Raw genomic sequence first — 23,488 nt, 5'->3', positions numbered from 1 at the left:
TAGAACTGATTTATTAGAACAAATCCACAAAGGATTATATATTTTAAATAAATATAATATATAAATATTAATATGATAACTATACAAGGCACAGTTATGTAGTAGTTAGTACATACTTACAATTAAAGCCATTAGCAGAACAATCCCTCCAATAAAGCTTGAGAGAGGAGTATCATATAGTCCACCCAGAGCTTCCCTTCTTCCCTCTGGGGACACCTTTTTAGTGGAACCCAGGTGAAATTCTATTTAATCCCTATAATCTGTCACTAGTTCCCTGACTAGTCCACAATGTCCATGGGAATGTAATCCCTTCTAATACTCCATGGGAATATAATCCCTTCTAATACTCCTTGGTGGAGCCAAGAGCTGCTTATATAGGTAGTCCTAAACCTGGCCTGTAAGAGACCTGTAAGAGGAGCTGACTAATACTCACTGAAACCTATGTTCAGCTGGGGTTACACTAAGCCAATACTCTCAAAAAGTCTCTACAACCGCATTCCTTACCCTTTTTTATTATAGCAGTATGCTATCTAGTTGCCAAACTCGGGAAAGCTAGGGGTCAAACTTTGACCCAGAAAGGGGAGATCTACTCCCTCCATAGACTAAGGGCCCCTGTAGTGGCCAAACCTTAGGGGAATGCACAATTCATGTGGACATAATTTACCAGTCCCTTACACAGGCAAGAGAGCCCTGTAGTTCACATCTCCCTTGAGCAGATGTTAAGTATAGGGCCCTTGCTGTAGGCACCCTTGCTGTGAACGACACCTAGTAGGTAGTATTTAAGTGGATTCCCATATCATGCTAATTTGCCTGCATTTGCAAAACAGATACAACTTTAATGTAGTACCCATTACAAATGTTTGCCCCTTACTCTGGAATTTGGGGTGGAGAATTATGTTTTGTCTGTAAATAACATGGTTACCCTTTTCTTTTGACCAAATGCAGCCATTTCCAAAAGTCATGTAAAATAAATGATCCTTAATTGCTCCTAAACAACTTTTGCAACAAAAGTAATAAAATTATAAGAAAATATAAACGTCACTCTTATTAATATTACATTAACCACAAGGTATTAGTGGGCATTGTATTTTATATTTATACTTGTCACTAATTATTTCTCAGCTGTGGTCCTTGAGAATCATACTACCTGTGGTACAAGGGTAGAATTTGCTATCTAAAATGTCAACATCACATTTTTGTGCAGAAAATCATATGTTCTAAGCATCACCAACTATGGGTGAAGTAATGTACAGCAATTCTGCACATCTTCTTGTTGCATTTTTTGTGTTCTGAAAAAAACTGTGCTATCACAGTGCCACATGTGCCATTATGTATTTGTACAGTGTTAATCCATGTAGATTTAGAAGCATGTAAACAATCTAGTGTCAGTTGGCAGATAGAAACAAGGGATTAATATTGGAAACGTGTGTGTATGTCAACAATCTCTTCAACCACAAACAACAACATTACTTTAGGAAACAGGAAAGTTTCTGGAATAGGGAAATAGACTGCAGTGACGCTTTTGACAAAACCCATATCCTGATCAACATAGCTACAGGAAAAGCTGTCAGCTATTGGCCACATAAATCCCACCCTGGGATTCTTCTTTAGGCTACAGGATGACAGATAAAAAGTTAGAGCTCAGAATTTTCCTTTAACATCTTAACAGCTTATTTTATTGTTGTGATAGCAGATGCATGAGTGTTTTATTTTACTGTCATGCTAGGACTAAAAAAGCATCTGAGTTTAAAAGAGTGTACAGGGTGCTGGGGCAAACAGGGAGGTGAACATAGTTACATAGTTACATAGTTAAATCGGGTTGAAAAAAGACAAAGTCCATCAAGTTTAACCCCTCCAAATGAAAACCCAGCATCCATACACACACCCCTCCCTACTTTCACACAAATATTATATATTGATAACTATACTTATTATAGAGTTTAGTATCACAATAGCCTTTTATATTATGTCTGTCCAAAAAATCATCCAAGCCACTTTTAAAGGCATTAACAGAATCCGCCATCACAACATCACCCAGCAGTGCATTCCACAACCTCACTGACCTCACTGTAAAGAACCACCTATGTTGCTACAAATCAAAGTTCTTTGAAGCCATGTAGGTGGTTCTTTACAGTGAGGACAGTGAGGTTGTGGAATTCACTGCCGGGTGACAACCATATTGTCTTTGCAAATGTAAATAGAAAGCTCTAAGCAATTTTTTGCACCGCAACATTATCACAATACTGCCAATAGGGTTGTATGAACAGTGCCAATTTAACACAAAATATAAAGGAATCCCAGGAGAACACTTATCACATTCTAAATCAGTATAAAAAAGTGTAATAAATACTTTGACTCACGCATTACTGATGTGGTTCATATAATGCAGAGCACAACATTATTGTATGTACCATGTTCCATTTGTCAGGCATCTGTCATTATTTGTGAATGAGCAGCAAGAGGTGATTAATTATCGAGTAATCTAAATAAAACAATCTACCCAAGTTTACGTTTACGCTTTATCAATGTAAGCCATATAGTTTTTCTACATACTGCATTTACCAGCATTGGTATTCTGCAACACTCTATTGTACTAAGGCTGTTCTATCTGATCTTCAGCTCGTGTATTCATATTGTTTATTCATTTCTGTCACTATTACATGTTTGGACCTGGAAAAAGGTTATCATGTTATCAGTGCTAATCATAAAAGTGAAAGTAGGCCAAGTTTGGGTATAAAATGATTAGTTCATTTGATGCATTTTGAAGGAAATAGCAAGTCATTTTACTCAGAAGGGTTAGTGTAGGGTTGCCTATATCTGAATATCATTTGCATACAAATGACAAAGAAAAATGAATGGATGAAGTCTCATAGAGAAAGAATAACAGATTCTTGTTTGGCTTACCAGCAAATGCGCATACGCCGTCGCTCTGAATTTGCGGAAGCGTGTCACTGATATGCGCATTGGACGCTAAGGGATGCGAGGAACCGAAAGCGCAATATGGAATGCACAGGACACATTTTTTCAATGCGGTTTTGACAACAGGTGTTTGTGAGTGTGAATTTAATTATTTATTAAGCTTGTGAAAAACGCTTCCTCACATGTCCATTTATCTCTCCACATTAAGCGGATAAAGAAGAAGAAGCCTCAGAACAGGAAAAAATAGATTTTAACCAACGCTTTCCTTGTCTCACGTCTAGTGAGTATAATATACCAATGGGGGCACTAGGACTCTAGAGGTCGGTTGCTATACCACCACCTCCCTAGTTACGCACTCACACTGTGGGAATCACTGCACACAGCACATTATGCTCATAGAGCTAATGGGATTGGTGGAATTTTATGGTTTCACGGTTCTAAAAGTGTGTTATATTCATTCACGGATTGTTTTGTTAAATAACTTCTTATGGAGAAAGTAAAAAGTGGTGAATGCACTGTTGTTATAAAGTTATAAATAATCACTAGGGGTGAGATCTGAATTTTATTTTATAAATACTACAATATATAAAACTTTCTGTTATCTCCCCCTCGATAACCTTTGGTTTTTGAGGGATACAGCAATTCCGTTTAAAACGGACGGAGGAGAGCCTATCTGGAATTTGGGAACACCATAGCTCCGGGATTAAAACTTTTATTTTTGGAATGTAATTAAACATGCCTCATTAAACTCCTTTATAATTATTTGTAAATAATTCGCTTTTTAGTGTTTACTCCCTGTGTAAAGTGTTCTGCTATCATGGAAACTTTTCCTTACACTGCAAAAAAATATAGATTTGCAAATTTTGCATGTGGTGGCTGCACTATAACAGCAACTGCCAGCACATACAACTGCCATCGATCAATTACATTGGTGGCCCATGGTGAGTATGTTTACTTTCTAGATGCCTGAGGACAGGAGGCAAAATAATTCATGTATTTACCTACAGGGCCTCTTCCACTTGAATTTGCAACAGTACCAGAGGAAAATGAGACCGATATTAAAGCAAGCAAATATTTTTTATTAGACAATTTTGGGATGCTGTGATCTGATCACAGCTTGGTGTGTAATAGTAGGTCCCAATCCAGTTTCTGATAAACCCTGTATACATAAATTCACTATAGTACATTTACAAAAGTAGATGCCGTTGCCACAGACTTGCAGCTGGAATGCAACCCATTTCATTTATGTCATCTAGCAAAAATTAGACGATGAAAACTTGAGCTCAGGGTTTAATTTGATGCATGATCACCTTTAAAGCAAAAATCATAACCATTAACTTAGGACCAGTGCCAGGCCATAGGCAACATCTCCCACCACCGTGTTCGTCATTTGGGATCAAGTGCATGAAAGAACAGGAGCACAAACAAGCACTGTCACAAGGGCCTATGTTAGGGGTAGGCAACTAAAGAGAGAGCACACCAACACCATTGCTCACTAGGAATGTGCCTCTCCTGCCTTCCCCTATTTCCAGCCCTGCTTTGGACATGTGCAGAGTGCATGGATCTTTCTCCATACAATTTTGCAGGGAAGTCAGCAAAAACTCTACTAAAAGCTACCAGCTCTAGAGTTCCAGTATGTCTATGCAGGGCTGCCATCAGGAATCACAGGGGCCCTATACTATGACATAAGCAGGGCTCCACATATCGACCCATTGTTCACCTGGGCCCCTGGTTGGAGGACCCTGCCAACAAATAAAATGGGTCAGCATTTTTTTAAATGTCTTTGCACACTCTCAACCACGTCCCTGATCTACCCCAGTCACGTCCCATTTTGTTGAAACCCTGCCAATGATCTAACCCAACCCCATCTGCTCCCCTGTATGCAGCACTCTTTCATGACCTGGGAATAACACTTTATGTCTTTTGGGGCCCAATCTGCCCAACCTGCAGTACCCCTGATGGCAGTCCTGTCTATATGCAGTGACTCTGGTCAGATCTGTCCCAAAGAATAGGGGACAGGTATTAAGTTTCTGCTTCTCCACCATTGCTTTGTGACTAGCAATCTATATACAACAAAGTAATGTATGCCATAATTATTTATTAACATTTAAACTGTTGATCACTGTCATTAACACCTTCCTGACAATTTTCCTGACAGTCTTGCTGGTGTTTTATCAAACTGTCACATTCATCAAAGCAAATGTGCCAGTTTGTCAGAACTGATTCACTCCTTTAAGCAGCTGAATTCCACTTTGTCCTAGGGAATGTTACACCTCACTGCCGGCGCTGACCACTAATAAATCCAAAAGCTCACCTCCTAAAATACGAGCATTGCTTTAATTTGAACATAGTAAAATCAGATTTATTTGTAAATCTGACTAGGCACTGATGATTGTCAAATCACCCTATGTGAAATGTGGAAGTGACGAAAAGCCAAACTCCCGAACCGGCTAAAAGTCAGGAAAACAGCCAAATTAAAGTCCCAAAGACCTGTAGTCACGAAAGGAGGCGAAGTTGAAGTCCTGAAGCCATGAGTTCAATTCTACTGAACACAAATTTGTGGGTTTTTTTTTTAATTCCCTGACCACCAATGCATTATTTTAATATTCTATAGGACCCTGCCACCAACGTTTTTTTTTTTAAATATTTTTTGGGGCCCCAATTTTCTTTAACTTGTAAGGGGGGCCCTGGCAACAGTGTTTTTAAAAAAATATTTTATGGGGCTCCAATTTTTTTTAACTTGTTAGGGGGGCCCTGGCACCAATGTTTTTCAAAAAAATATTTTTTGGGGCCCCATTTTTTTTTAACTTGTATGGGGGGCCCTGGCACCAATGTTTTTTTTTTAACTTATAAGGGGGTCCTGACCATCAATAGCTTTTTATAATTTGTGTGTGTTACTTTTGTCTGTGTGGTCTTTGGGCGGGATGGAGTGGGGCTTGGGTGGAGTGGGCGGGATCTTGGGTGGAGCTTGGGCGCTAGTGTGGGTGTGGCCCAGGGGGCCCAAAAAATGTTGTTGTACGGGGCCCCGTGATTTCTAATGGCGGCCCTGTTTGTGGCACATTCATTGAAACTCCTATCAATGCAAACTGAACTAAATGGCATGCTGCAAAATACTTTGCTTCCAGGGCCACTTTTTACTACCAGATGTCCTTGAAGTTTATACAGAGAGCATCCAGTAAACAAACATGCACCAACTATATTTATTAGTCAGACAAAGTGGAGAACATCAAGTTGAAATGTTGCATGAAAGAATTTAAAATCAAATGTTTATGCATGGAACCAAAGCAGATTGCTTCTTATTTCCTGCAGCGTTCTATTCTGTGCAGGATGTGTGATTCAAAGCTTAAACAGCAAGGGTTTATTCCTTGTACTTTGCATTACAGAGGGAAATAACCTAAAGAATGGATTTCCCAATATTGTTGCAGAGAGCTGCAAGCATAGCATACATATTGAAGTGATTACTGTACAGCGATGCACAATGTTAACAGAGAATGCTGTCTGTGAGTGATAAATGAAAATATTACTAATAATTCTTGTGGAGTTCCAAACTCCAAAGCGTCATTTCCTTTCCTCACTTTCCCCAGCAAATGACTCTGCAATGTTGTTTTCTTAAAGAAAAACAGATTTGTCTCGGCTTCCTCAGTGTGCTTTCCGGGTTTGCTGGATGGGAAGTTTCCTGTATTTGTCACAGACACATACTGTATTCAGTTTTAGTCATGGGCTGACATACGGTAACAACACTTAGATCCTCTGCAGTTTTAAATCCTCTGTGCAGAGTGGCATCAAAGAAAAGAACTTGTAGAGTTGCACCTTCTGAATCCCAGCAGATATGGCAAGCGTGATCACTGCTAAAAGTCTGGACTACATCGACTTGGCCTCTTTGAGAGTAAGTTAATATCAGCTGCTATTTTAAGATGAAAGTCTGTCTGCACAGCCTGATCTTCCTAATTAAAAAGCATTTGAGTCTAGCACTGATAAAGTAGAAAATGCTAAACATCTGCAGCATCAGGGAAGCAGCCTGGCATTGGGAGATTATCTGGCTACTGAAGGGTTAAAGAGGAGCTAAACACTTTGGTAGTCGCTGTGTGATGACTTGTTAGCTTGTGAAGTTCTTATCGCATTACAACAATAAAGGCTGCTCTAGATTTCAGGCTTTTGCAGCTAAGGATTTGGGGGTTTGTTCTATTCACTGAGTGTATGTGATTTTGGACTGGGTATTTCTTGTGAAAGTATGTTGTGAAAGTAGAGCTCAGCCAGCTTCCTAACCCCACTCCGTGCAGTGTGAGCTCTGGGAATTAGCACTGGGGCTGCTTGAACGAAACCTTCTGTTCTGCTATAGTTTAATAAAACAGCTCAGAAACAACACAAGTCCTACAGAAAGGGGTCATTACTTAATAGGCATCATTGGCCCTTCGGGCAGCCAAGGGATTAATAGCATTACTGTGACCTCCAGGATTATCAGGGTGACAAGCTCCTTTCCATCTCTAGTTTCTGTGCAAGGGTGTTTCCAGTAATGCTGTTTGTAGTTAAATGCCTTCTTTTTCTCAGTGAGATTTCTCTTGCGGGAGTCCCCACACACTTTGCAGGCTTTTTAGGAATATATATGCCATTATGAAATATGATAAATTAATGAGACAATTACACAATATCTACATATATGTATGAGTAAGGTTTTGCTCTCTACACTTCTTGCGAGTTACACATTTTTGACCCATTTAACGTTCCACAGGGGGGTATCTATCATGTTTCCAAGTGCAGATCGGACTCCCCATTGCTTAGGGCACTTTGGGAAACACCTCCTCTTCTTCATGTCAGTCTTCAAAGTGGTAGTGTCGATAAAAACTACAAATCCCATATTGCACTGTGAGGTATGTAATGACATGCACATAGAGGTGGAAAGGGAAATAGCCAGACAGCTACCATACTGTGACACGTTGTTTAAGGACACAATTGAGTTAAAGTTATATGTAGAGAGACATGTTTCCATAAATGTGTGATGTGCCAGAGGTCACAATATCTATTAGTGGCACCGTATCAATCCAGGGGTTCAAAAATGACCACCATTTATGATAGTAGTTACTTCTGAGACCTTCTTCACCACCTGGATCAAACTTAGATACATGCACAATAATAGGATTCTTATTAAATATTTAATTATTCATTCAAAATATACCTCTAACATGATAGCCAGTGCTTTACAGAGGTTATTCATCATGGGCATGAGCCAGTTAACCTATATGTTTTTGGAGTGAAATCCATGCTGATCTGGCTGGAACTGAACAAGAACCACAGTACAGTAGTGCTGCCCTCATACAAAAATACATCAGTTTAGAAGAACACATAAAGGATATTGGTTATGGTGTCTAGGAGAATGAGACCCATTGTCTGATCTATATCTCTAAAAATCTGTTTATTTGCACCACTCATGCTACATATATTATATGTACTATTACAAAACTCATTTGACCCTCCTTTAATTGTGGCTTGTTTCAAAATCACATCAAATAGCACCAAGTTAGATGTTATTTGCTATTTTTTTTGCCGAAGACATTTGCCAGAGCCATGACATGGGTTTATGCATAAGTTTACATTTTTGCAATATATAGAATTATATATTAGAAATGTAAGTTGAAAGTACGTGAGGTGTGCCAATGTGTATTTTTATTAAATTACTGGCTAAAGTTGCCTTCATAAGGACCAGTTTTCAAGATACAGTATTAGACATTTCAGAAATCCATGGGGATGGCACAGAGGCCTGTTCTTTGTATACACACTCCTGCAGGATGACCATCAGGGCTTACAGAGTGTATAAATGTAAACTGCCCAGGTATTGCTATGCCACAGTGTTTTGTGGGTATCGGTGTATAATCTGAATGATGCAGATGGTGGCTAAATGTTTGCGGCATTAGAACTTAGAGTATTAGAATTTAGGGCCTAAACCCTGTGTATATTACTACAGTACCAATGAAAGGTTCTGCAGGTTTTACAATTTTCAAAAAGCATATTCCAAATGAGAACATGCGCGATAAGACCGAAACAAAAAAAAAAAAAAAAAAAAAATATATATATATATATATATATATATATATATATATATATATATATATATATAGCTTGAATGGGGAAGTGAAACTGTCACATCTAAAGCATAAACAAAGCAATTTTAGAAGAAAGACTTATTCTGCAAAGAGTTACATTCAGTGGGGAAAATCTTACTTCAAATTATTAATTGTTTGCTTCCTATAAAGTTTAACATGAAGCAAACTGAAATGAAATAAAAGAGAAGAAAGTGAAGAATTGCAGCTATACAGAAGGTTTGCAAAAAAATAATCACCAGAAGACAAAGCAAAGGCTAATAAACTGATAGGTCAGGGACAGTCATGGTACTGTGATGTTATGGATTGGGACTAATAACTGATCCAGACATGCTATGATCACAGATTCAAGCTAAGGTGATACATTACTTATTTACAGCTCTTGAGCTGGTATAATAATACAGATCCAAAGTATTTAGCTTCAGACTAGATATCCCCCAATGTAACTAAGAAGAAAAATGGGAAAACGATAAGGCAAAGAGTAAAATAAAGTTGCAGTTGCTATCCAATGTCACATAGAAAGAACAGAGGGACATTATAGACTTCATACACTTGAGTCCTTTTGAAATGTTTGTTCTAGCCTTTGTTATGTCTTTAATCTCACATCTATAGGACTAGAGGGGAGTTGTTTTGGAACCTGCCATACCTGATCCAATAACAATCACAGATCAGGGATACTTAACTTATATCTGAACACTGGTCCCAACTGCTGCACAATTCCAGAGTAAATTTGATTCTGTCTTCTTGCAGTGACCTCTGCCCAGACACCTCAGTCCCATGTATGGTTGCCACCTGGACGGCATTTTACCAGTCTGGCTGGTAAAAATGATGCTTGATGCCAATGTTATTAAGAGGAAAAAACGGCAAGTATATAGGAAGGCCGGTATTTTTTCCAAAAAAGGTGGCAACCCTAGTCCCATGAGAAGCACTGGAAGAATCTTGTTGATAACCTGCTATTTCCATGTTTAACTAAGTGTCTGGACCAGAAAAAAGGTTTCCCAAGCTGGTTGCAGACCTGATCCTCTTACAGACATTAACAATTGTTCCTCTAATAAACAATAGTAATTATATATGGTACATAATACTAAACCACATTTCAAAGAAGATGACTTTGTGGGGGTTATTAACTAAAATCCAGATTTATCTCATAATGTGAATAAAAATAGCTCGACCGAACTCTCATGCCCGATTTTAGCTTATTTATTGTTAAAATAATTGGTTTCATTGGATTTTGGAAAAGCTTGATAAAATCGAGAGAAAACCCGAATCATACAAATTGTTCTGGCTTTTTTCCTTGCATCACTCAATCTTTTTTCATGTTTTTGCCCGGAAACACCCAAAAATTCAGATTTTCTGTCTGAACCCAATGCAGACCACTATAACTTCAAATTTGGATAGGTGCCTCTCCCATTTACTTATTCACAACCTCAGCAGATCTGAGGTGGTGGATTTTAGGGTTCGGGCTTTTTGCAGCATTGGGGTATAATAAATCTTAAAAAATGTGAGGGTTTTTTCACAAAATAATTTTTTTTGCCCCAAAAAGCCCGACCAGATAAATTTGAGGTTAAGTAAAAAAAAAAAAACTCTGTGTGTTTAAAGGGCATGTAAAGTCTAAAATAGAATAAGGCTAGAAATGCTGTATTTTGTAAATATAAATATAAATATAAACATGAACTTACTGCACCACAAGCCTAATCAAACAAATAATTTATGCTTTCAAAGTTGGCTACAGGGGGTCACCATTTTGTAACTTTGTTAAACAAGACTAAGACTGTGCACATGCTCAGTGTGGTCTGGGCTGCTTAGGGATCGTTGTAAACAAAGCTGCTTGAGTTCTGCATGACTGAGAAGTAAGGCGGGGGCTCCCCCTGCTGTTCATAAGTAGGATTGTTTCCCTGCTCAGCAGTTAGGGACCATCTGACTATTCCTATCCACAGCAGTAAATGAAGAGGGAATGTCACTGCATACAGTCAGGTTTCTTATAAAAACGGTAAACATTTTTTAATTAAAGTTTATTGGAGATAGGTTTCTTTTTCATTAAAGAAAGTAAAAATGGGATTTTATTTTTTTGCCTTTACATGACCTCTATACAGTTGTGTTTCTGACTGCCCCTAGAGCCTTAAGCTCTATCACAGTGGTAGACCAGGGTGTTTTTGTGATTTTGTAACAAAATAATCTTGGTCTTTATCTGCCGTCAAACTTTATATTACAACAGCTAAGGCAGTTGGACTGCTATACTGTACAAATTTACACAAAACCAACACCGTAATAAAAGGGATAGTAATCTTTGAGCATTGCTGTTGCGTGTAATGGCACATCGAAATCTTGACAGATATATTAATACAAGAGCTATAAACTCCTAAAACTCCATTTGCTCTAACTATTATCCCATAATCCAATTGCTACAACCACAACTGGTGGGTAATGCCAATGGCTGTAAATCCACAACAGCTAGGATTGACATCTCTGTTGGTGAAAATATTTTCTTAAAGCTCCTTTCTTTTTGCTCTAACTGAGAATCTTAGAGAATGTGGATAGCAAACTGCTTTCTTTCACATAGCAGCAAGTTGTATTAAGCGTGTGACTGCCCTCTGTGCCAGTGGGCAGTAAGAATTAAAAAAGTGTTAATGTGACAATGGATGGACCTTTAAAAAGTATAATGGAGTCAATAATATTACATTGTGCAGCAATGTTGACTTCAAAATCCCGCTGATGATGGAAATCATGCTATGATGATGATGATGATAATGAAAACCCGGGCCTAGGTATTCTCTGTACAAAATGCATGGCCAGTTTTACACCTCCAATCACTGCGTGTGTTTTCCTGATTTTTTGCATGATAGCAACAGGTGACCATATAGCAATACGCCCATTAGCTATCTACCATTACAAATAAAAAGCCATCCCTGCCATGAGCAGATCTCTTAGCTAACTGAGGCAGTGGCGCATACAATGCATACAGATATGGTCCACAGTAACATTTTGGGGAGACTGGTTAGTTTGTACTGAACAATATCTAAGAAATTACAGAATGAAAACCTGCATATGTGTATTATGAGAAGTGGTATAATTAGCTGTGGCTGGGCCAGGTGCAAGATGTTTACCTGGATCCCCTTGGACTACCACCTCTAGTCTTTTAGTTTTGCATTCCTTGCCCTGTCATGTGCACACATAAATTCCTCCCGTTATATGTGTCTATGCCAAGAAGGTGCAGTCAGGGAGTGATCACACCATCTGAACCTCGGTAGTTACGGCACTGTTTGTGAGAACAGTGATTCCAACCCAGTGTTTTTGTATTTTCAGCAGGGATTTGCCATGCTCCACTTCACCTCCCAATCACAATTTAACACTAGTATATATTCGGGTGCATTTCAATCCTTTGCAATAACAGGGGTTAACAACAATTTGGGTGCAGATGACTGGTGTGAAAGTAGAGTGACTTCCAAAAAATCTGTGCTGACATTTAGATAAAATTATTTTTGATCTGTAATTCCAATAATACACCCTACAGTCCTGCCACAGCTATTTGTAGATGCTGGAAGGTGTAGTACAAAAACAGCCGCAGTCTGGCCAGTCCTGGCTGGAAGAGTTACTGAGACCCGTTTGGTTTACTATAAACAGTATACAACTTTTCCTACACAGCAAATCCTAGTGATATTGTTTTTCCATGATAATTTGCTATTGTCCCCTTCAGATATAAGGGGTCAGTTAAACAGACAGTTGAATTAAAATATTCCAGGTTGATCTAATAGTGATATCTTTGCAAACAGAAGCTCCCTATTTGACCTTCCCCACTCACAAAAAGGTTTGTTTTGTATTGGACAGCCAGCGATGTAATCAAAAATAAATAAGAATAGCTTGGTTTTATTTTAATAGGAATCATATGGAGCAGAGTTCCTTGCATGTATCGGGTTTCTCTAACCATTAGTTCTCTCACTTCAAATGCAGATTTTTCTAAGGGGAATAACTGTGGTCAATCAAACCACAAATGTGACTGGAACAGATTTGTTTCTATATGAATTAAATATCATACCCTAGTGTGTCGGATATTACAGTGTAAAGGAATGAAGTTCTGTGCTCTAATAACTAAACTAGAAACTCCTTGCTAATGATCAAAGTGAAACCTTGTTAACAAGATGTCAAGAAAAGTGATGTTTTTATTTCCTTAACAAGAAGTGCAAAGTCACTTTACCAACATTATCTATAGGTACTAAGGCAACTAATTAGTTGTTGCATTGAAATTTACTACTAAAAGGGCTTTAAATGATTATAAAGTTTGGTCACCTGCCAGGGATTGAAAGTGGGCCCTTACAAAATGTCATATAATCATATACATTTCTGCTCCTGATCAAAAACGGAAGTGCAAATTAGCCAATTTGCTTTATAAGCTTCAGAAATAGATCAGTCTCTGAAAAGTGTAATCAGATTTCCAAAATATAGTTTAGATAAAAGTCTTAGTTCATTGATTGCTTTTGCACGTCACTCCCTCTTATATTCATATATCATTCTCTATCCTCATACCTCCTCTCTCCTTCCTCTGTTCTAAAAACTATTCCCTCTGCCACATTCCTGTTAGATTTCTCTCCTTCCTGCTATGCTGTCTTCAACTCAATTACCTATTTTTTCCCTAGTTTATTCCAAAAGGTGTAGGAAAAACTGTGGGGCCTTTCTTTACCCAGGAAAAGTGGAAAAGGAAGAAGGAGCATAAATTCAGCCAGACAAGGAATGAACAAGGAAGCAAATAAAAGGGCAGGGCAGGTATAGAACTGGTGTTATTAAATAACGCTATCAGTGCAGGCTACAAACAGGAGTTTCAGGGCAGGTAACAAACAGGTACAGGTGAGAGCTAAGGCCTAGAACAGGCTAAGATCAAGAACAAGGAAGTAGTCAGACAAGATAGTAAATTTTGACCAGCAGGAGCAAAGAGCTACAAAAGTGTGAAAACAGTGCAAAACTACCAATATGTCCAAACAATACTGTGGGATCACTGTGATGCCACATTGTCTTAAAAGACTGAAATGATGTCCCTCACTAGGCAATGCTGTCTCTTAGGGGGTTATTTATTAAAGTCCGAATGCCAAAAACTCAAAAAAAAATTTACAATAAAATTCAAATTTTTAGTGGGGAAAAAACTCTAATTTTTCCAGATTATTATACCCTAAGGATGGAAAAAGTCTGAATCTGAAAATCTTTAATCTCAGACCTACTGAATTTATATATACAGTAAGTCAATGGGAAAGGTTCCTATCCTATTTGGAAGTTTCTGTGGTCTGCACTGGAATTAGGCCGAAAATTCGTCTATTTCAGAGTTTACGGGCAAAAATCCGAAAAAATTGAGAGATACAGGAAAAAATTGTACAGTTCCAGATTTTCGCTCAATATTTATGTTTGTTCCTGATCCGATTAAAAAATTTGGATTTTGATAAATGAGCCCCCCCGTGTTCATGATATGATTATATTGTAGGAATCTTCACTTTGTTGGTAAGCAGTCGCTATTGTTTTTGTAGAGGTGTTTCTACATATGCCATTATTCAAGGCACCTATGGTTCATCCAAAGATACCTAGTGAAATAGTGATGTTTCACTGTCACACAATACTCCTCCCTTAGAGCGCCAGGTGAAAGTTGACTGCTGTTTGTTGTGCTGGGTTTTTACACTAATTACAGAGCCTATGTACAACATGTGTTTTGCTTTGTGTTGGTGGCTGCTGCTTTTTTGCAATTAATGCAATAAATGTGACCATAGAGATTAATATCGAGAGCCTTAATAGTTATTTGATCATACCCATTAACAGGCACATATAAAATATAAATGACTAATTTATGAAAGCATTATAGGAGTCAAATATAAAAATCACTCTTATTCCTTACTTGTTACACCCAGGTCTTACTCATAGCTAAACTATGATAAAGTGCTATCTCATGGTTGCTGTGTTTATAATTTATTTTTACATATCCTGGTAGTGGATATTATTTAAGTTCCAGTCAAATATTTTCTTATAGAGACTATATACTGCAATTGCATGGCTCATATCAGGCAATTATACCACCCTCAAAACAACATTTTTAAGAGCAATGTATCTATATAATCTAACTTTATTTAACAGTTTTAATTTAAAGAAGATCTTTACATGATGTCTTTGATATAATTTAGCTTACCTCTCAGCAAATAGCCTTCACAACTAGCTATACACTTTTAATTTCATGCTGCTTGCCCTTCTGTTCTGGTTGCAAAATTGGCAGTTGCTTTAATGGTATTTTAGACATATCCACATTAACACGTCGTGTTCCCAAACCAGGGCCATTTGTCCAGGTGAATCCCAAAAGAATTTATTTTTGATACAACTATTTTGGAGATCAACAAGGAACACAAGTTCATCTTTATTTCTTTAGACACATTCACTTATTCAAGGTTGGATTGCTTATCTCAATTTAGATTTCATCCCACATTTTATTTCCTGCACTTTCAATGTCTTTTCTTTCCTCTGCAACCCTGACTTTAAACGCAGCTGCAGTATATTGTTGCAATATCAATGTATTATGACATCTAAGCTCATTATCAAATTAATCATGGCCAAACTATTAAATGATTACATTTATTTGAGGGAATGTTTGGCTTCTAGTGGACACCTAAGTTCATTGAAACATTGTAGCAACTTGTCTTGTCTTTGGATATCTGAAAGGCGAGTGTTCCTTTTCCTGTTTCAGGTCTTCTTGGATGTTAGTACTTGTTATACAGATATACTTACGATAAGCATATTATAATTTAATTAAGAATCTCAATCATTTATTTACATTCACCCAAAATCTACTGGGAGGTAATTAGTCTATATACAATTAATATATTCTTATATTCTCAACACATGTTCATAAATGTTGTGGTTTAATCGGGCCAAAGGACAGGACAGTGTCATGCCCAGCTACAGAAAAGAAATATGTGCATATTTGGTCACTACTTTATGGGGCAAATTTACTTATCGAAGTCGAAGGATTTACTGCAATTCGCTCGATCGAACAAAAAATAGTTCGACCGAACGATTAAATCCTTCAAATCGTTTGATTCAAAGGATTTTAATCCATCGATCAAATGATTTTTATTCGACCAAAAAAAGATTGCAAAGCCTATGGGGACCTTCCCCATAGGCTAACATTGACTTCGGTAGGTTTTAGGTGGCGAACTAGGGGGTCGAAGTTTTTTTTTAAAGAGACAGTACTTCGACTATCGAATGGTCGAATAGTCGAACGATTTTTAGTTCGAATCGTTCGATTCTAAGTCGTAGTCGAAGGTCGAAGTAGCCAATTCGATGGTCGAAGTAGTCAAAAAAACATTCGAAATTCGAAGTTTTTTTTATTCTATTCCTTCACTCGAGCTAAGTAAATGGGCCCCTATATGTGTGGCCTTTATCAAAATGATACAGGTATAGAGCTTAACCAGTCCTAGTAGAGAGATGTCCTACAATTAATGTGATACATGAGAGTACTGACCAGATCAGCATTCAATGTATTGGAATGTAAAAAAGTAAATATTGTCATTTATGCATGCAGTGCATTGTGCATTGTTCAATATTTAGACAGAAATCACTATGTTTTTTTACCTGCAGTGCAGTGTTTTCCCCAGAATTACAGTGAAATTGTGGTTGTGTGGAGAGTTGCCCTCTCAATAACGGAACTAGTAGTTCCTGGGCCCGGGTGCAGGATGTGATGATGCCTAGCACAACAATACAGAAGTGCAAGGAATGTGTTTGGATGCAAATACTTTATATGAATTGTGCCAATAAGTCCGACAACAATCAAACTTGTTGCTGCATTTATAACTGACCCTTTATACCAATCTCCATTAGAAGAAATTAAAACATAGTGAACGTTGTGCTCATAAATTAGTAAGTAGTATAGATGTATTTTTCATTAAATGTGTGCTCATAACTATCATTGCAATGTAAAAAAACAAAGGTTCACAAACAAAAGTTGTGTTATGTTTGTACTGGTTTGTACTGGTCTACACTGGACCTTCTCTGTTAATATCCCAAAGCTGACACATTTCTCTTTCTTGCAGGAACCTGCTGGAATATTTGAGCTAGTTGAAGTGGTTGGAAATGGGACATATGGACAAGTTTATAAGGTTTGAATCTTATGTTATCAAATTGCTTTACTACAAAGCCTAAATGATGGTGCTGCAAGATAAAATACACACATCACCCTGAAAGAATGAATTTGACAACTAAGGCCCAAACAGCTCAACTAAAATTCTGCTTTACTGTAACTTTGGGGGGAATGTAATTGAAGTCGCAAAGAGAAAAACTATTTGCACCAATAAAAATAAAAATCCACATCTCACAATGTAATATTGTTCCTTACACTGTTATTACATTGCGAATTTTAATTTTGCACGCTTAAGAAGTGCTTGAAGGTGTCGTAATCTGTTGGAGCAAACATAATGACTTTTTCAGTAAGAAGTTTTATTACATTTACTGCACATCGGCGCAAACTATAACATTTGCAAATGTCTTCCACTGTCTAAAGTGATCGTTAACAGTTTCCGGGTTCACAAAAGCCATATTAAATTCGCGCAAAGCAAAATTTGTTCGTGCAAAGGCATCATTTTTTGCATTGCAAATAGTTTTTCCATTACCGACTTTTATTACATTCCCCCGTTTATGTTTTAAAAGTTAATACTTTAATCATCCTTTCAGCATTTTGCCCCTTACTCCTTCCCATTCTACTTTTTTTTTATTAGCCCCACCCCCAAGAAACACTTTTAGGGGGTTATTTACTAAACTCCGAATGCAAAAATCACAAAAAAAGTCAGAATCTGAAAATCCGGCATCTCAGACCTGTCGAGGTTGCATAAAAGTCAATGGGAGAAGTCCCATTGTTTTTTTGATGTGCGCTGGGTTTTTGGCAATACCCCAAAGTTTTCAGAGTTTTCGGGTGAAAAATCTGAAAAAATCGTGAAAATCGGATGAAAAATCTGAAAAGACCATGCAAACAAAATTTTCAGGAAAGTGTATTAATAAATAAGCCCAGAGTTTTTTTCAGAAAATATTGAGTTAAATTCGGACTTTGATAAATAACGCTCTTAGTAAATGAATTTGGATGAATTTTCATTGTTGCTTTTGTCTGATGCTGACATACTGGTGACATTTCATTATGTCTTAAATGTTACAGTTAAGCATTGAGATCTATTTGCTGATCACGAGAGTAATGGTATCATACTGTTCACAAAAGAAACATAAATCAAGATGTTTCAACTCCTACAATACAATAGGCCAATATTGTTTGTTAAAGTATATTTTCATGACGGGATACTTTGTGAAATATTTTTTTTTTTACAGTTTTTTTTGTACAGCACAACATCTTGTACACATTATCATAGTATTAATGTTATAGCCTTTCTATAAGACGTGCGAAATATTTATTGTGAGCTGCGTGACAATACATACTCTGGGAAATAAAACATGGTACCTTCCTTAAAGAGGTGGCTGGCCAGACAATGGTAACTAACAAATGGTTCAGCACAGGTCAAGTAAAGTAAGCTTTTTATGCCCTTTTATGTTCTGTGCCTCTTGATGTCCGTATGTAAGCAAGTTTATCTATGTAGTTAACAGCACAGTTAATGCTTTTTAATTTCTGCTTTACTGTTTTATTGTCATTGGGTTAATTTGTATCCATGCTTTAGTATGGACTGCAGCATGGCCATTTCATTTGCACCTCACCAAATGTTTTTTCCTTATACCCTTAAATTGTATATACACCAAATGGTTCTTCTTGTATCACAGACTGTGCAAACTCCTGAATGGTATAATATGAATAAATGAATACAGTATCCATTGACTTTCAGGGGGTTTCCAAACATTTCTCTCTATTAAACAATGCCATAGCATTATACTATTATACAACAGAAACATCTTGCTGTCCTTGCATCTTGGTGTGTTTTCCTTCTGCTATCTTCTCTGTAAACTGGTAGCACTAAACAAAGCACCATTTAGCACCCCATCAACACTATACTTTTTTTAAGGTTTTGAATGTATTAGCTGAACAGATAAAAGGAGCAATTGAATTTTGTCTTGCACTTTAATTTGGCAACTACACAAATGAGTGAGTGATCTGGCTGCTGAGGAATCCGGATGGCCACTCTTTGGCTTCCCAGTTATAATGTGTGTGGGAGTTTGGCTGAGCCCTTTAATCTTGTTTCACAGAGACTTGTTGAAAGTGTGTATTTGTTTCTACTGGTTACAGTGCCCTTTATATATGTTTTATAGTTGGCTGTCTCTCTCCACTTTTGGAATTTTATAAAAAGTAAATACAGGAACCTGTAAATGTGATTAGTACAAATCTGGACTGCAGCAATCCTGGAACTGGATAACATTAAAGCTGCAGGTTGAAACTATACACTTCTTTAATGTTCATTTTTTATAATACATACGTTTATATAAACATGTTGGGGGTTATTTATCAAAGGTCGAGGTTGTGAGGATTTTCTCTACCTCGAATAAACTCACAAACTCATGTTTGCTTATTTATGAAAAAACTCGAATGTAAAAAACTCAATTGAATGTAATCTGGGGGCAAAGCTTGAATAATTGATCAAGTTATCTGCTACAAAAACCTCAAATACCTCGAATTGATCAAATTTTCAACTGAAAACCACATTAAAAAAACGCAAATCACAAAGGTAAAAATAAATTTCAAATGGTTAAAGGGAACTCTGCCATTGACTTCTACATGACCTCGACAGTTTTTAGTTGGAATATTTGCGGATTCTTGCTTTTTTTGCCAGTTTTGGGGCATAATGAATCTTGAAAAAATTTAGATTTTTTTTTTAATCCAGAAAAATTTTAGTTTTTTTTATCCTGAAAAATTTGTTTTTAGTGAAACTAAATTTTTGGGAAAAATGCAACTCGACCTTTAATAAATAACCCCCTTTGAGTTGATATATTGGAAGTGAATTAAAGACCAATTTTAAGTGAATCTGTAACTTTAAGGCACATAAAGCAGGATACATTCTTATATGCACACCCCCACTTACAGCGAATGCATGCATTTTTGCACCAATATTTTACAATCACATTTTTACAAAAAAAATAAAAGGCTCACCATCTAAAATGTTATGGCTCACCATCTAAAATTTTTTGCAAAATAAAATCCAAGATTGCGACAAAAAAACTCCACAATCACAATTTTTTGCTGTGATTTATGTGAATCACAGCAAAACAAGAACATAAAAATGTATAATTCCCCCCCCCCTTCCCCCCAGTGTGCATGATTTAATTACTGTCAGAAGTAGTGATGAGTGAAGTTTTTCACCAGCCATGGATTCTCAGCAAAATTTTGTATTTTACCATCTGCAAATTCACTAAAGGGCGAATTTTTGCCAGCTACACACTTCTCATCACTTTGCCAGGCGCAAATTCACTACCACTACGCTTTTTGGCAATGCGAAATGGGACAGATTCACTCATCACTAGTCAGAAGCACTGATCACTTTTTCTTGTTTTCAGCTGAGAAGTGCAGCAGGTTTGGTAGATGACATCTTACACCACTTTTAGTCCTCTTCAATGTGAGCAATGCTATGGATACAGACTAGGTACAGATATGCTCATGTAGAGAAGATTGCAGTGAAGTGGCACAAGGTGGTAACCGCCAACCCCACTGAGCTACTCTGCATTTTTCAGCCAAGAAAAGAAATAGATGCTGTTTGGGGAGTTCATGGTAGTGCATTTCAGGAAGGGGTAGAGAAAACTTTCATTTAAGAAACCATCTTTTTGGTTGTTGGCCTACAGCTCCTACGATGACAGAATCAGATATGCTCAATTGCTCATGTATGATATAAATCAAGAACTTAACTAAAAGGGATTGGGGGACTTCCTCTTCATGCTATGGAAAGCCAAAAGGCAGAATAAGGTCATATAACCTTTCTTAATATTCTAGGAGGAAAATCCGCTATGTGACATTCGCTTTGGCAAGGCAAAGGAAATTTACTCTGCGACAGCTTAAAAAGCAATCACTGCATGGAGTCAATTTAATAATATTGACTACTGAGCACTTATTAAATATCATTTGATATCATGAAATTGTTCAAAGTAGATAACTGAAATGATAGTATCCCTTTAAAATGAGTTTCCACAGGTTTACAGAGGCAAAGCAGGCTTTTTATGAAAAAATCCTAAACTTAGATGGTGGAGATTATGCACTTTATGAATAAAATAAATTTGATTTTTATAAAATATAGCAACATATGATTTGTTCTTAAGAAAGAATATATTTAGCTTCACTTGCAAGGCCTGTCTTTTCAGATGGAAGAAATAAAAGAAAAACATCAGGGGAACTGATGGGAGAGAATGATAGAAGATACTTAAGTTAGATAAATGAAACCATTATTTTCCTCTGGGCATAAGTGTGAGATAAATGCGTGTCAGATACCATATTGCACTGCTTCATAACCTCTCTAAAGTGGCCAAAAATAACTAGCAAAAGGCAAATGTATTCTGCCTATGGTTTAAAGGATCATTAATTCTTGCAAACATATATACTAAATTCTTCTTTAAACGATCTTCACAGCTTGTAATCAGTTAATATGCCATGGTTTAGTGATTCTGCTCATCCCCAACACACACACTCTCTCTTTTGTACTGCCTTTCTCTATGAAATTTAAAGTACTAGTGCCTCTTGCTCTTTTGATCATAGTTGTCCTGGCTGAAAAGCCAGTGGTTTTTCCTGGAGTAAAATAATTTTAAACAGGGGGAACTATTGGCACTGTATATACAGTATTTTCATGACAGTTTTTCAGAGCACAGCAACGCATTCCAAGGCATTCCATATTAGCTACAATTACAGGCAATGAAACAGAGATGTGTTTAAAGAGAAAACTGCTCAAGATCTTTGCGTATAGCCCTACCGCCTAGTACCATGGAATAAAAAGAAATTCCATCCACTCTACCTGTATCTTTTATGTGCCTCTGCATGGGACAATACTAACATTGCCCATAACTGATTCTGTGATTCCGTAGTTTTATTAAATATAGCTTTTAATAGCATTAGACATTTGCTAATGGCATTATATGCATATGACATGTTGTTTTTTTGCTTTCTACCACCTTCTTCACAAAAATGCATAAGATTATATTTTGTGCTAAGAGTATTGTGACTTCCCATAATAGTTCTTAAACCTCCCTGTACCTGTGTCGGCTTTTAGGTGTAAATAAAAGTCCCTTCATGGATTGTGCACAACAATGTACTTTCAAAATATGCTTAAATATGAAAAAAGATGCAAGCAAAACGTATTTTTTTCCTTCATATTAACAAACTGAAATATACAAGGAAGGGTTCAATACACCGATGACAGATACAAATACTGTATACTCCTAAAAAAAGAAAAACCTACCAGTGCAGAGCTAGAACCACAACTGAGTTTCTTCAGCAGCCATAGAGACTAAGGGATAGGCAGCTAGGCATCCCTAAGTTTAAGGATGTTGCCAAACGAGCGTATCTTTCCCTGATATGCCCACCTTGAGGTGGGCAATATCGGGCTGATCCAATAGTGGGCCCTAGGCCTTTACGGTCGGTCAGATCGCGGGACCACATCAACGAACAAATGCGGCCGCAATCCGACGGGATTTTTAGTCCCATCCGATCGAGATCTGGCCGACTTTCGGCCAGATCTCGATCGGGGAAGCCCATCGGGGGGCCCCATACACGGGCCAATAAACTGTCGGCAGCTTTTATCGGCCCGTGTATGGCCACCTTAAGACAAGGCAGCTGATTAACAGACCTGTCTTTGCTGGGGAACCAAGACTTTTGCAACATTGTTTAAAAAATAACAGGAATTGAGCAAATGCTGCTTTCAATAGCAATTATTTTTACAAATAACTTTAAAAGCACTGTAATTTTTTTTTTAAACAAATGTATCGGAAAGTTGTTTAGAAGTATGTTTTCTTTTATTAGGAAACATTTTATATTGGGGTTGACTTGCCCTTTAAGGTAGTGGTCTTGCTGGAATGTGAACCTCTGTCCCAATTGTACCTCTTCTGCAGACTGAAACAGATTTTCCTCTAAATATGCAATGGGTGTGGCTCCATCTGTTATGTCCTTAATCCAGTGCCATTTCCCAGTCCCTGCTGATAAAGAGCATCCCCAAAACATTATGCTACCACCAGTAAGCTTCACTGTGCAGATGTTGTTCCAAGGTGATCTAATTCTATTTTCTAGAACTTCCCCCCCCCGCATTTGCGTTGTCTCCAAAATGCCTTTTGGAGGGCTTTGAGGCTGTTTTTTCATCATTGGCTTTTCCAGTCATCACTCCTCTGTATAACCAGGTTTTGTGGAGGATTTATAGTTGTCCCATGGATGGTTTCACCCATCTCACCTGTGGATCTCTGCAGCTACTTCAGAGTTACCATTGGCTTCTTGGTTGCTACTCTAACTGGTGGCCCAGTTTTGGCAGATGGACTTCTGTACTCTTGGTTGATCTTCTTTCTAT

The 23,488-nt window shown here is 37.5% G+C and overlaps 1 protein-coding gene across 2 annotated transcripts in view; it reads left to right on the top strand.

Moving 5' to 3' along the window:
* Positions 1-6,548: 6,548 nt before the first annotated feature.
* The window catches only part of LOC108698432 (mitogen-activated protein kinase kinase kinase kinase 4), a 109,174-nt gene continuing 92,234 nt past the window's right edge, over positions 6,549-23,488 (top strand). For both annotated transcript variants that reach the window (XM_018229917.2, XM_018229916.2), the window contains exons 1-2: positions 6,549-6,805; positions 17,066-17,131. In XM_018229917.2, the coding sequence (XP_018085406.1) occupies positions 6,749-6,805; positions 17,066-17,131 (123 nt within the window). In that variant the 5' untranslated portion in view covers positions 6,549-6,748. The remainder of the gene's footprint in view (positions 6,806-17,065; positions 17,132-23,488) is intronic.

This window comes from Xenopus laevis, chromosome 8L, assembly GCF_017654675.1.
Source record: "Xenopus laevis strain J_2021 chromosome 8L, Xenopus_laevis_v10.1, whole genome shotgun sequence".
Taxonomy (NCBI): domain Eukaryota; kingdom Metazoa; phylum Chordata; class Amphibia; order Anura; family Pipidae; genus Xenopus; species Xenopus laevis.
This window is presented reverse-complemented; position numbering and strand designations above follow the sequence as displayed.